The 14499-nt window shown below is 34.3% G+C and overlaps 2 protein-coding genes across 3 annotated transcripts; one reads left to right on the plus strand and one right to left on the minus strand.

Annotated features, from left to right (window-relative positions):
• Positions 1-5812: 5812 nt before the first annotated feature.
• Positions 5813-9291, minus strand: LOC126865516 (venom serine protease Bi-VSP-like). Of its 2 annotated transcripts, none has more exons than XM_050618130.1 (6): positions 9145-9291; positions 7530-7727; positions 7266-7361; positions 7040-7194; positions 6370-6711; positions 5813-5959 (listed from the first exon to the last, which is right to left on the minus strand). In XM_050618130.1, exons 1-5 carry the CDS (start codon positions 9245-9247, stop codon positions 6556-6558), a joined length of 708 nt encoding a protein of 235 aa, XP_050474087.1. In that variant the 5' UTR covers positions 9248-9291; the 3' UTR covers positions 5813-5959; positions 6370-6555. The 2 variants fall into 2 exon arrangements, with proteins under 2 accessions (XP_050474087.1, XP_050474097.1); XM_050618140.1 differs by lacking the exon at positions 9145-9291 and adding an exon at positions 7799-8043.
• LOC126865655 (omega-amidase NIT2-A-like) lies at positions 5866-12043 on the plus strand. Its single transcript, XM_050618445.1, has 4 exons — positions 5866-5961; positions 10623-10807; positions 11208-11376; positions 11651-12043. The coding sequence occupies exons 2-4, from the start codon at positions 10724-10726 to the stop codon at positions 11782-11784; spliced, it is 387 nt and encodes a 128-aa protein (XP_050474402.1). The 5' UTR covers positions 5866-5961; positions 10623-10723; the 3' UTR covers positions 11785-12043.
• Positions 12044-14499: the final 2456 nt, after the last annotated feature.

Here is a 14499-nt window from a genome sequence, read left to right on the forward strand (position 1 = left end):
CTCAAGAGAATATGGCAGTCACCGATATCGGTAATTTACAGCTTAAAATTAAAAGCGAGAGATCCATGATGTAATTAATTTTTAGTCTCGTTAATTTATCGATTTAGCCATCTTCCTCTGTATTTGTTGAATTTATTAGTAAGCATTACTTATTACTTCGTATGTTTCTTTTTTCTATCAGATCTAAAAGTTGTTGAGGAAGTAAGGGCTCAGATACCTACATTTTCTCAGAGACGTACAGATTTGTACGACACTGTCCGTAAGAAGGAGTAACTCTACACTAAAACAGAAAATGTTTTTTTATAATATTTCTACTACGATATCCTTTTTTTTGTGAATTATTACTAATTTCTTATCATTTGTACTAAATGAATGACTCAATTAAGAAAACCAAAACGTTATAAATAATAATCTGTATATCTTGTGTATCAACATGTAATTGGATATTATAATAATATAGGAATGCTATAATAATATAGGATAATAATATAGGAGAATAGTAATATAGAAAAAAACTACATGCTTTTAAACACCTTTAATATCGATCACATAAATTGTTATAATTCACAATGATTACGCATACATAAAAGACCCCTTGATAGTAAAATTTACGATCAAAAGGCAATTACGTATCGTTTAACAACATTTAATTTATAACACCTTTTAAACATTTAGACAGATTAACACATAACACTTCTTATATATAAACATCAATTCGAAGTTATCAGCTTGGAGAAATTGGTCGATTAATACCTGTAGATTGTCTGTCTCGATGAAAGACTTAAAGAGAGCAAAAACATGATAATGCCGCTAATATAATATTCCTTCTTTCTTGTATCTGTCTGCCTCTCAGGTCGTTTTACTAATTACAATAAGTAATTTCGCCTTCTTTGCGCTCTCTTTTAACGCATTCGAGACCGAAAGAAATTCATATCAGTCAGTAGGCAAGGGTATAGTATACATATTTTATATATAACTTACGTAGTAATGTATATATCATGTTAATTTCATATTTTTTTCAATATAGAATTATTATATATATATATTTAACTGTACATAATACATTATAGAATAACATAGTATATAATTTTATATTTTAAAAATATGAGGCATACTATTTAAGATTGTCATCGATTTAAAATCAAAGTATGAAAAGAATACCCTGGAGAGAGTAAAACACAGAATCATTCTAACTAAACATTCAGATCGTACCGACACCTAGGTATCGTCTTACAATTAAATCTCGGTCTCGAATGGATTAAAATGAAATACATACTTGCAGCTTCAACATCTTCAATATCGAGAAGATTCAAACTTTACAAATAAATGTAAATTGCGATGTAAAACAACGCGATGTAAAAAGGGAAAAAGGAGGAAAGAAGGAACAGGGAAGCAAAGAGAAGAAACGAATTTTTCATTTTCTCTTGCCAGGAATATAAGATGCCAAGTAATCTTCCTAAGTAATCTCCTCCAGCTTTTTCTAGTTTGATCAATAATTATTAGTACATGTTAGGAAAACAAATAGAATTTTTGTTCTCAAGCGAGGTATAATCTAAATTTTGTATGTACACAAAAATGTTAAATATCTGTAATAAACATGGTATAATCAATTTTTTTACATAAAATTATATTGTATAGGCTATTGTTATTTAAACATTTTAAATTGGATGAAGAAAAAAAATGACGCAAATAAAACGTAGGACATTTTAATTAAAGAGACTAATATAGAGATTTATCTACTTAACTGTGATTAAATCATCTCCACTTAACGCTCTACCTCTTCTATTAATTATGCTTCGTTAAACTATGATTACAGAGGATGGGTTTTTTGATAAAATGACATTCTGACAAATATATATAGATCGATATATATAGATATAGATAGACAAATATATAGATTCTTACAACAGTAGTTATGAATGAACAGTAGTTATTGTATCAATTCCGTTCTTCAGAAGCTTCATTTGTGAAAAGACAATTCGCCAGAATATGGATTCACTGTAGTTATAGCTATAGGATTTCAATCTAGTTGACAGACTTGCTTTACGTAGAGAATATCTGTCTCTTGTTCTACCTTATCGCGATTCTCTCCTCATCTTATACGCTTTGTCGAGCAAAGTAATATTGGCATATATCTCGGCTCTGGTTACAATCATTAGTTTCCGCCTAAACGGTTAGAATCACATAGCTCGCGCTCTACTCTCGTTTATTCAACATTCAGGCCATATGGTCGCATGCGACGAGTTTTATGTTAATTCCGACCGATTACAATACCTTTCTTTCGTTTACAAGGAACGACGAGACTGGCAGTTGCGTGATTTCCAATGCAAAAGCCGCGATATCTGCACGATAACCTAACCTCAACCGATTTTGTTGTACTATTCTTACGTAGACTTCGTTTGTACCACTTTCGTAACAAAAATAGAATACGTAGAACACAGCATTCCGTTATGCGATATTGTCGATTCCTAACATCCGAAAAATCAGAGATAATTATTTCCCTACAGTTGTACATTTGTGTGAAAAATTACGAACGTAAAGTTGTTTGGTGCATGCACAGTCCTCCCCTCCGCTGCATTTGCGTGGACATGCTAGAAAGATTCACTTTTCCACGGTGAAACTGTATGTATTATAATTTCATTTTTACAAAGGTCGAACATCCTACTATGCATAAATTTAATATTAATATAAGCAGGTTTCGTGTTAAGTATTACATCTGACGTATAAGCACACGTGTGTACGAGCCTTGGTTTTAAATGTCTTATAGTAGACACCGAAAAGATTATTCAGTTGGATATCTGACTCAATATCAATATTTTACTAGGAGATAACATGTTAAGAACACGTTGGTGGATGGCATGGGAGATGATGAATGAAGACATACTTCTGTGAGATACATAAAATAGTAGTCAGAACGTATTTTGGCGCTTGGGGACAGCAACAGCTTTTTTTTTTTTTTTATTTATTTGTTGAAATTACAATCAATTCTCGCGTTGGGAATTTTCAGTAATTTTTCTGGCGTGGCGCAGTGACATGGCTGTTTATTTACAATAAGTTAATACTTATTATAGATAGGTATAATTTATAAGTATTATAAGTTCGGTATCAAGTAAATCGCACTTATTATTTAATATACCTTTTGAATTGACTTCTGTCTCTGTAGTTTCTTCTTCTGTATCTTCTTCGAGTTTTCTTCGTTCTTCTAATCCACCCTTCTCATTTTCTAGGATCTTCCTTGGTGTTACGCCGCCTAAAACATCTGCACGCCAGCCCGCGCCAGCTCGCACCACCGGACAACAACCAGCCTGCGTAACGTCACTTCGACCCTCAATAAACCTAAGGACCCACCATAACTTTCACTTCCCTGTAGTGTTTCGCCATGTGTCTTCAATCCGTTTGTCTTGAAGAATTTCTAAAGCTTAAAAATATTCTCGAAACACAGTCGGTTTTTAGAGAGGTCCTTGGGTTTATTAGACGTACTTAAAACACGGAGAAAGCGGGTATGCACCCATTAGGAAAATCCGAATAGCCCTCTAATAAAACAAGCTATGTTTTCCTCACGCACACAGTCATCTATCCACCACGATGGTAGGAGACTTCCTACTCATCCCTTCGAGCAGTAGTGCAGGTCATGACCAATCGACACCGCGGTTCGTTACCCTCACTTTTCCTAACGAAAGTGGGGACAACGAATCCGCGTTCTTTAGGCACAGGGGCATACCCACACCGAACTTTTCTTCTGTATTAGAAAAAGAGCGACAGTCAGTCTAAAAACTAACGCCTAACGCGGCAGTCTACACATAGCGCGAGAGTCGCATACTTTACGAAAATCTTTTGTCGGTTCTCGGTGTTGTCGAACATACATCTTCTCTCCTAAATATATTATAGTGCTAAGTACATTAATACATTAATCTCCATTATAAGAGCCCTGCTCTAGCGTACATATCTATCACATCTTCGTGCGACAAGTTGTTAACTATTTATTTCTCTACGTCAGTGTAATCTGTAAAGTGTTGGAAATATATAATTTATAATTCAGTGAATCACAGTGTTATACAAACTCAATCACCCCTATTATCTCAACGGAAATCAGGGGATCGATCAATTCGTGGTGTCGATTGATATAATCGTACGACCCCCGTTGACGTCTCTCCTCGCGGTTACGTCTCCCCGCAATTGGTCGGAATTTACACTTGTATTTTCATCTTCTTTAACTTCGACTTTATCCGATCTCCTAGGTCTGCCTCTATGTTTCGCTTCATCAGTTGCTATTACACCCGTTACTGCATTATCATTTTCTACAGATTTATACCTATCGCTATCACTAGCTGTGTTCGTTAAAAGAACTTGCCTTCGTTGACGAACTTATCAGTTGTTTCGTTTTCACTATCTGAAATTGATTTTTGTTTAACACCTCTTTTTTCTTCTTTGGCAAATTTATTTTCTACATTTTCCGATGCCTTTTGTTTATTAATTATTTCAGACTTGTCTTCGATTAATTTCGTCTTTAAAGCGCTTCGCAAAATTTTATTTGTGTTTGATTGTCTGGTTTGATTATAAACAATTTCTTCAAATTTTGGCGAAGTAGCAGGCTTTGCAGCAACATTATAACGACTGCTCCGTTTACTACTATCTAACATAGATGGAGATGGATTCTTGTCATCTTTATTCTCTAAAGACTTCTCTTGTGTATTAGCATCTAAATTTCTCGACATAAGATCTGCTGAAGTTTTTTATTCTGTAGTGTCACACGCATTTTTCGCTGTCATCATTTGGTCTTCTTCTATAAGCAAATGTTCATTATTGTAAGCATTATCTCTTGCTTTTTGTATGGATTCTAATGATATATTTTGTTCAACGTTGTCTATTGATTTTGTATCATTTTCAGCAGTTGATTTACTAACTGCTTCTAATTCCTTCGTTTCAATTTGGTTTTCTTTATTTGTATCGCCGTCCAAAATATTTCTCATTGAAATATTATCCTTCTTGTTATGATCTTTTTCTGCTTCTCCTAAACTTTTACTTTTTTTGTCGAACCGTTCTTGTAAATTTTGAGTATCTTGTGACGAAGATGGTGACAAATCATTATACAATACTGCAATATCTTCTTTCCTTCGTTTCACAGACTCTTTCTGGTATTCTGTTGAGCTATTGACATCAAACATTAAGTCTGTTTTAATGAAAATATAATCCTGTGAAGCGGTGTCAATTGATACTTTCTTTTCATAAGAATTTTCTACATTAGACTGCAATTCTTTTGAAAATTCTTTCAAAACCATTTCTTTCTCGATTTCTGTATACACTTTGTCCATTTGCCGAAGGACCTTTGTATTTTCTCATTAAAAAATGTTTTGGGCTGAGCTGCGAACCACGAATGCATCGTCGTCTTCACCTTTTCATCAGCTTTTTCGGCATCCATCTCGCACAAACTTTTTAAAATCCAAATCTGTCGTGCACTATTGCATAAGCAGAGCCGTGGCTGATTTGCAAATGATTTGCCACATTATCCAGTGTCACTCGTCTATTCCATAGAGCATAAGTTCATGAGCACGTTCAATGTTGTCATCGTGGATGTGGACGGGCGTCCAGCTGTTTTTTCATAACACTTGTGCGATCTTCTTTGAACTTTTGTGCCCATTCAAACACACTTCGTGACAAAACACTTTCTCCATAATGTGCATTAAATCTTTGATAAATATAGGCATCAAACATAACCTCCGACCACAAGAAACGAATCACAGCATCCTGCACTGTTTTCCTGCAAATCACCATTGCAAAGCGCCATTACTCGCGCAACGGTCACAAACGAATTGACGTAACACAAAGAAACCTGCGCAGCAGCACTGAACAGATATTGACGTCATACGAAGAGTGCAGATGGATCAATACGGTCGACAGAAGTTTTAACTATCTGGAGTGCGGATAAATTTTTACTGAGAGTCGTATAGGAATCTATAATCTGTAAGTACACCTTTGGCTGAATGGAAATTTCTCTTACATATAGTCAAAAATGCTGAAACTGTGTATTGAATTGGAAAGTGATAAAAAATAAGTGAAGTTTCGAGGTTGCATGTGATTGCATGAGTACACAGGACGTTTTTAGCGAATAAAAAATAATTTTGAAAGACACGAGACTTATCTTGTATTTTATGCACTCTCTGTGTCCGAATTTCCAGAAGCTCTCTATCTTATGAAGTGTTTTAGATTAGCCGGAAAATTTTGTACGTACGTACAAGAAGTATACGATCTAAGTGGAATATTCCATTATTCTCTTGATACAACAGAAACGAAATTTACAGAACTTCTCAGAAAGTTGGTTTATTATTACCAAATTTATAGAATTAATATACGTTTATCATCTTTACATACCTAAGTCGTGGAGGTTTATCGTGCGTAAAAAATTAGTGTCGTTTCAAAGTTACATTTCGTACATTTTAAGCCTATAATTTGTAACGTACAAAACAATGTAAATTTGAGCTGTTTCTTATCTCCACAATAAGAAAATCCAACTTTACGTTTTTTACACAATGATATTTATGGAACAGTAATATCATATTATTGCATCGCTTGGAGAATGAAGTCAAGGTACGATGTGACCCTAGTGTAAACGCTGGGATACCCAGCTGTGCCGCACTTATAAGCATAAGACACAATACCTATTAAATACGAGGTTAATTCATGTTGTATCAGCAGTGGTCCGCCGCGGTCAGCCTGAAAGGATCGTTAAATTTTTAATCAAAGATACTGAAATATATCGATCGAATTGTATTGAAATTATACTTATATACAGTAATAATCTTCTATTGATTTGTGTATTGAAATACTCCAATTTATAACGTACATGTTATATGTATTTTGAGCAAAACTAAGATTAGAAGGAAATTAGATTAAATACCATAACGAGGTGTGAGAAGTGGGCAAAACTATTAAATTGTGTTTATCTATTATTTTTAATGTTTAAGACGTCGATTTGATGTTAATTCGAATCGACGTGTCTTCAGATACCGTATAGTTTGTAGTAACTCTGTAACTTAATTACCGTACAAGAATCCTCTCCACCCTGAGCATGTTCGGCGCATATTATACCATCAGTGATATCAGGTGCATTAGGAAATTTGGAATAAGCTATTTTGCATTCGGCGTTCTTAATCACTGGCATTTGTACTTCCATTAATGCATTACGTCGTGGTCGTCCTACGAAGAAAATAAGAAAGATATTTAAGACTGGAACTATTTAATTTTATTATAAAATTGATATCACTTACTATATCTTAATGCTCCCCATCCAGCAACAAGGGGGTTATAGCCGACGAAGTTGCTCTTTCGTAGGGGCTCTTTCGTACAAATGGGATATACGTACCCTGAAAAATAAAAAAATAAATGAAAATGCAGGAAACGAATGACCAAAAGTATGAGAAAGAATTATACACGCTTTATGACACAATATATGTGTACAGTAAGAAATTTCAGGATATGATACTTCAGTAATACTCAATAGCATATATATATATATATATTTGAGGACTTACTCGAAAATGGCACCTCCTCCACCAATCTAAGAATGACAATATTATGATTGTGTATGTTTTCTATTCCATCCATATGTGCACAATGTGCTGCGGTCAAAACATGCCTAGCCGATATCAGGGAACCTCCGCACTTCCATAGTGGTTTGTCTGGGTTTCGGGGATTACGAAAACCTAATGCAACGATCCATGGCCAAGCGCCTAAAATGCAATAGTCATAGTTGTGAATATACATAATTTTTTCTCACATAACGGGTAACAACGATTATTACCTATTCGATATTCGATCATACAGCAGACGATAAGTACATACGTACAAATACTCTGAAATAGAGATTTGATAAAGACAGAAATTAAATTTTTATTCCAGTGGAATACAAATTATTAAATAATTCTATATAATTTCTATTTGAACTATACTGAACTATAAAGTTCAAACGTGTAATTTCTGCCCTAACAGTTTTTGATCTCTATCCATATTATTACTCCTATATCAATTTTTTATTTCAAGCAAAAAGATACTCTTCCTAACATGAAGTAAAAGAAAGAAATAATTCAAGTTAATAAGTAAAGTTACTACCGATAAAATCATAGCATTATTATTTAGTCTAATTGAAATGTACATTGATGTGCTGTTTAATGCCTTTAAAGTTCATTCTTTGCAGTAAATGGCTTATTATTAATCGGAAAGAAAGACATAAAACGTACCAAGTTCAGCTGGTTTACCATCGACCACCCTGGTATGAGAGACGTTGCTAAAACCACAGTATGGTGGTCGCAAAGCCTTATACTTATACACAGTTTTTATTAAAATTTCTCTCTTCTCTTTGTTTGGATCGTTCGGACAGCAAACGATCGTAACATTGCCCTGGTATCTGCACACTGATCGTCTATAAAAATCGGTGGCTGTACGGTACTGTATCTGCCATATTTCTTGCAGAGGTTTACATTTTCTGTAGTCAAGGCACCTGCCTTCTTGATTGTCCGGTGTGGTACATTCTGGATCAAACAATTTTAAAACATTTATACAGTTCAAAGATGCGTAAGAAAGCGACACCGATTACTCAACTTTCGAAGTAAAAGGCCGATCAAGTCCACCGGATTGCCCTACAGACACGTATTAATCCGTAAGAGTTAGTCATCATGTTGATAATAATTATCTAAAGAAACTTTTCACGTGAAAATATAAAATTTTAATTGATTAGATATTGTGTTAGCCATACTTAAGAAAGAAAATGAAAATGAATGAAATGAAAGAAAAGGACTACCTTCAACCTCATGTTTTAAATAAACACTTTGTCAGTTTTGCGGTAAATAAATTCTTAGGAATTCAGGACAGTTTTTAGTGAATCATTTTGTTTCGACCGTTCGCGGAGAGACGCGATCGCGAGATAGCACGTCAACGAGAGTTGTAAGTTCCCGTTACGATTAAATAATCGACGCCACGAACTGATCGATCCCCTTATTTCGATTATGATAATAAGGGTAGTTCAACGAAATTCCACAGAATTAACACAAATAAATTAATGTTTATTTCAACAACTTATTAACTAGAAAGATATAAATGGAACAAAAAAAATGTAACTGCGTTTTGGTTGATAAGTAATGCGCGACATACCACATGTGTTGACGGTTCGACATCTCGAAAAGTTCTGAACGCCTTTCGATTTTTTTCGTTTTTTCTGGAAGGCGACCCCCACTACGTTCGGATCACGCCACATTCTTTTACGCGAGGTAAAATACGGGCCACGAGTCGACGTTTCTGGAAGTCGCCCTGCTTAATGAACCATGCGCTTGCCACTACAATGTTTGTTTGCCGGGCAGACACGACGATCCGTCTGCGACATTATAGTGCCGCGATCGATAGTTAAGAATATGACCTATGGTAAGCCGCATGGCGTAACATTCTCCCCCCGTTGAGAGGGTACCGATCAAACTAGGGAGGTGTGGTTGAAGTTCCCATCTTATTTCGTCTCGGTGGCTAGTTGTTCGGGTTTCTCGAGATCGGGTTGAATTGGCAGTGGGACAAGCCTTTTGACGCCCCGATCCAAAATGCTCTTTGCCGTCTGAACTGTAGCTGTCCGGATGACACCATCGGCGCCTGGATGAATCTTGATAACTCGGCCCAGAGGCCAATGCATGGAGGGAACGTTGTCCTCTCTGAGGATGACGATTGTGCCCTTTTGGATGCTGTGTCCACCCTTGCTCCATTTATTGCGGTTGGTTAGCTCGTTCAAATACTCCTTATGCCAGCGGTTCCAAAAATGTTGTTTAAGCTGTTGGATATGCTGCCATTTGGAGAGTCGGTTCGATGGAATGTCCTTGAAATCTCGATCACGTAAGCACATTAATGAATCGCCAATGAGGAAATGTCCGGGAGTGAGGGCTAGGAGATCATTTGGATCGGTGGAGATAGAAGTTAGAGGGCGGGAATTGAGGACTGCTTCTATTTCTATGATAAGAGTATTACGGTGTTAAGCTCATATGTTTCTGTTTCTCCACTCGCGCTGCGCCATAATATCCTTTGATATTTCCGATCCTCTGGTCGTACGAGGAATTGCCGATACAGGAATTTTCTCGATGTCGCCAGTGAGTACGTACTGATGAGCGCGGAATCTAATTAATATGCAAAATAAATTGTGAATTGATTCGAGAATATAGGATTTCCCCATTTTCATGATTATCGTGATTTTTGTATAAATATATTTTTTAAGATACTAATAATTAGGTACTTATAAATTAGTATTATCAATTATTTTGCATTTATAATTCCGCCTCTAGTATAAGTGTTAATTGAAAACTAACTTTATGTTTGAAAAAGTACTAGCAAAGTCGTTGAGTAACAAGCCACTGATGCTAACACAAATAGCATTGTCGTAATTAAATATTTCTAAATATTCATTTTTCATTTTGAACCTGTAGAAACAATTTATTATATATACTATTAGCTAAGTAATTGCATATTTAATTAAGTCGAAATATAAAACTTAGTTATTTTAATAATTTAAAAAATAAAAAACTGACAAACATTTCAATTTAATTTATGGTTGGAACAAAAGACAGTTATTCTTCATTAATTGAAATATTGCAATGCAGAGTACTTTCCAAAATACGCCGAGAGTATTCCTGATGGTGAAACGAGCGTTGCTTCATCGAACGCAGCTAAAGAAAACAACATCTATGTAGTTGGTGGTACGATGCCTGAAATAGAGGGCGCTAAATTGTACAATACCTGTACTATTTGGGGTCCCGATGGAACTTTGATAGCAAAACACCGAAAGGTAAGTAATATATTCCTTTATGGCTTTGAATTTGAAAATATTGGGGCGAAGAAAGTGACTCTATCTAGGAATAATTTAGGAATATACATATGTACATACGTATACTATAACCAATTCTATAATTTACGGTTTATAAAATACGTTATGATACGGGAAACGCCCATTTTTGTTGTAATGTGTTTGTGTTGTATAAATTTTTCACATACTTAAAATATTATTATACTTATTTTTTCTCCTTTTTAAACATTATTAAATGATAGGATTTTTTAATAAAAGAAAGTGATAAAAACGCTGTCAGTTATTAAATAAAAAATAATTAAAGTTTAGGAGTTGGTAACTTTGATATTAAATTACAAAAGTTGCAGCAATAGAATTAGCGACTACATTTTTATGTTATTAGGTACATCTATTCGACATCGACATTCCTAATAAGATTACTTTTCGAGAGAGTGATTCACTCAGTCCTGGTAACTCCCTAACGACGTTCGATGTGAAGGGCTGCAAAATAGGTATTGGCATTTGCTATGATATTAGATTCGAGGAAATGGCACGCATTTATCGGAACAAAGGTACAGTAACTTAATCGATCAATACTTAACTAGCAAAAAATTAAATATCTTTCTTAAATATATTCTATATAAAATTAATATAATCTGTAACTCTGTATAAAAAGAAGCTTAATTTAAAAAACCAGTATATTTGCTGAAAATGAAACAAATAAAAGAATTAAAAGCACAATAAGAGGACTGTCCTCGCATATTCAGAAATGATGGAATGTGAACCGTGCAACTACGAAGTTAATTGGTATTCGGTGGCTTCATATTTCCTGCTTCTCTGGGTTAGGTTGCCAAATGCTGATATATCCAGCGGCATTCAATATGACCACTGGACCACTGCACTGGTCATTACTTCAGCGTTTCAGAGCGAATGATAATCAATTATACGTTGCCTGCATATCACCGGCTCGTGTTCCTTAAGCAAGTTACGTCGCATGGGGACATACACAGTTGACCAATCCCTGGGGAAAGATTCTTTACGATTTGGAAACTCAAGAGAATATGGCAGTCACCGATATCGGTAATTTACAGCTTAAAATTAAAAGCGAGAGATCCATGATGTAATTAATTTTTAGTCTCGTTAATTTATCGATTTAGCCATCTTCCTCTGTATTTGTTGAATTTATTAGTAAGCATTACTTATTACTTCGTATGTTTCTTTTTTCTATCAGATCTAAAAGTTGTTGAGGAAGTAAGGGCTCAGATACCTACATTTTCTCAGAGACGTACAGATTTGTACGACACTGTCCGTAAGAAGGAGTAACTCTACACTAAAACAGAAAATGTTTTTTTATAATATTTCTACTACGATATCCTTTTTTTTGTGAATTATTACTAATTTCTTATCATTTGTACTAAATGAATGACTCAATTAAGAAAACCAAAACGTTATAAATAATAATCTGTATATCTTGTGTATCAACATGTAATTGGATATTATAATAATATAGGAATGCTATAATAATATAGGATAATAATATAGGAGAATAGTAATATAGAAAAAAACTACATGCTTTTAAACACCTTTAATATCGATCACATAAATTGTTATAATTCACAATGATTACGCATACATAAAAGACCCCTTGATAGTAAAATTTACGATCAAAAGGCAATTACGTATCGTTTAACAACATTTAATTTATAACACCTTTTAAACATTTAGACAGATTAACACATAACACTTCTTATATATAAACATCAATTCGAAGTTATCAGCTTGGAGAAATTGGTCGATTAATACCTGTAGATTGTCTGTCTCGATGAAAGACTTAAAGAGAGCAAAAACATGATAATGCCGCTAATATAATATTCCTTCTTTCTTGTATCTGTCTGCCTCTCAGGTCGTTTTACTAATTACAATAAGTAATTTCGCCTTCTTTGCGCTCTCTTTTAACGCATTCGAGACCGAAAGAAATTCATATCAGTCAGTAGGCAAGGGTATAGTATACATATTTTATATATAACTTATGTAGTAATGTATATATCATGTTAATTTCATATTTTTTTCAATATAGAATTATTATATATATATATTTAACTGTACATAATACATTATAGAATAACATAGTATATAATTTTATATTTTAAAAATATGAGGCATACTATTTAAGATTGTCATCGATTTAAAATCAAAGTATGAAAAGAATACCCTGGAGAGAGTAAAACACAGAATCATTCTAACTAAACATTCAGATCGTACCGACACCTAGGTATCGTCTTACAATTAAATCTCGGTCTCGAATGGATTAAAATGAAATACATACTTGCAGCTTCAACATCTTCAATATCGAGAAGATTCAAACTTTACAAATAAATGTAAATTGCGATGTAAAACAACGCGATGTAAAAAGGGAAAAAGGAGGAAAGAAGGAACAGGGAAGCAAAGAGAAGAAACGAATTTTTCATTTTCTCTTGCCAGGAATATAAGATGCCAAGTAATCTTCCTAAGTAATCTCCTCCAGCTTTTTCTAGTTTGATCAATAATTATTAGTACATGTTAGGAAAACAAATAGAATTTTTGTTCTCAAGCGAGGTATAATCTAAATTTTGTATGTACACAAAAATGTTAAATATCTGTAATAAACATGGTATAATCAATTTTTTTACATAAAATTATATTGTATAGGCTATTGTTATTTAAACATTTTAAATTGGATGAAGAAAAAAAATGACGCAAATAAAACGTAGGACATTTTAATTAAAGAGACTAATATAGAGATTTATCTACTTAACTGTGATTAAATCATCTCCACTTAACGCTCTACCTCTTCTATTAATTATGCTTCGTTAAACTATGATTACAGAGGATGGGTTTTTTGATAAAATGACATTCTGACAAATATATATAGATCGATATATATAGATATAGATAGACAAATATATAGATTCTTACAACAGTAGTTATGAATGAACAGTAGTTATTGTATCAATTCCGTTCTTCAGAAGCTTCATTTGTGAAAAGACAATTCGCCAGAATATGGATTCACTGTAGTTATAGCTATAGGATTTCAATCTAGTTGACAGACTTGCTTTACGTAGAGAATATCTGTCTCTTGTTCTACCTTATCGCGATTCTCTCCTCATCTTATACGCTTTGTCGAGCAAAGTAATATTGGCATATATCTCGGCTCTGGTTACAATCATTAGTTTCCGCCTAAACGGTTAGAATCACATAGCTCGCGCTCTACTCTCGTTTATTCAACATTCAGGCCATATGGTCGCATGCGACGAGTTTTATGTTAATTCCGACCGATTACAATACCTTTCTTTCGTTTACAAGGAACGACGAGACTGGCAGTTGCGTGATTTCCAATGCAAAAGCCGCGATATCTGCACGATAACCTAACCTCAACCGATTTTGTTGTACTATTCTTACGTGGACTTCGTTTGTACCACTTTCGTAACAAAAATAGAATACGTAGAACACAGCATTCCGTTATGCGATATTGTCGATTCCTAACATCCGAAAAATCAGAGATAATTATTTCCCTACAGTTGTACATTTGTGTGAAAAATTACGAACGTAAAGTTGTTTGGTGCATGCACAGTCCTCCCCTCCGCTGCATTTGCGTGGACATGCTAGAAAGATTCACTTTTCCACGGTGAAACTGTATGTATTATAATTTCATTTTT

Source organism: Bombus huntii, chromosome 1 (assembly GCF_024542735.1).
Source record: "Bombus huntii isolate Logan2020A chromosome 1, iyBomHunt1.1, whole genome shotgun sequence".
NCBI lineage: Eukaryota > Metazoa > Arthropoda > Insecta > Hymenoptera > Apidae > Bombus > Bombus huntii.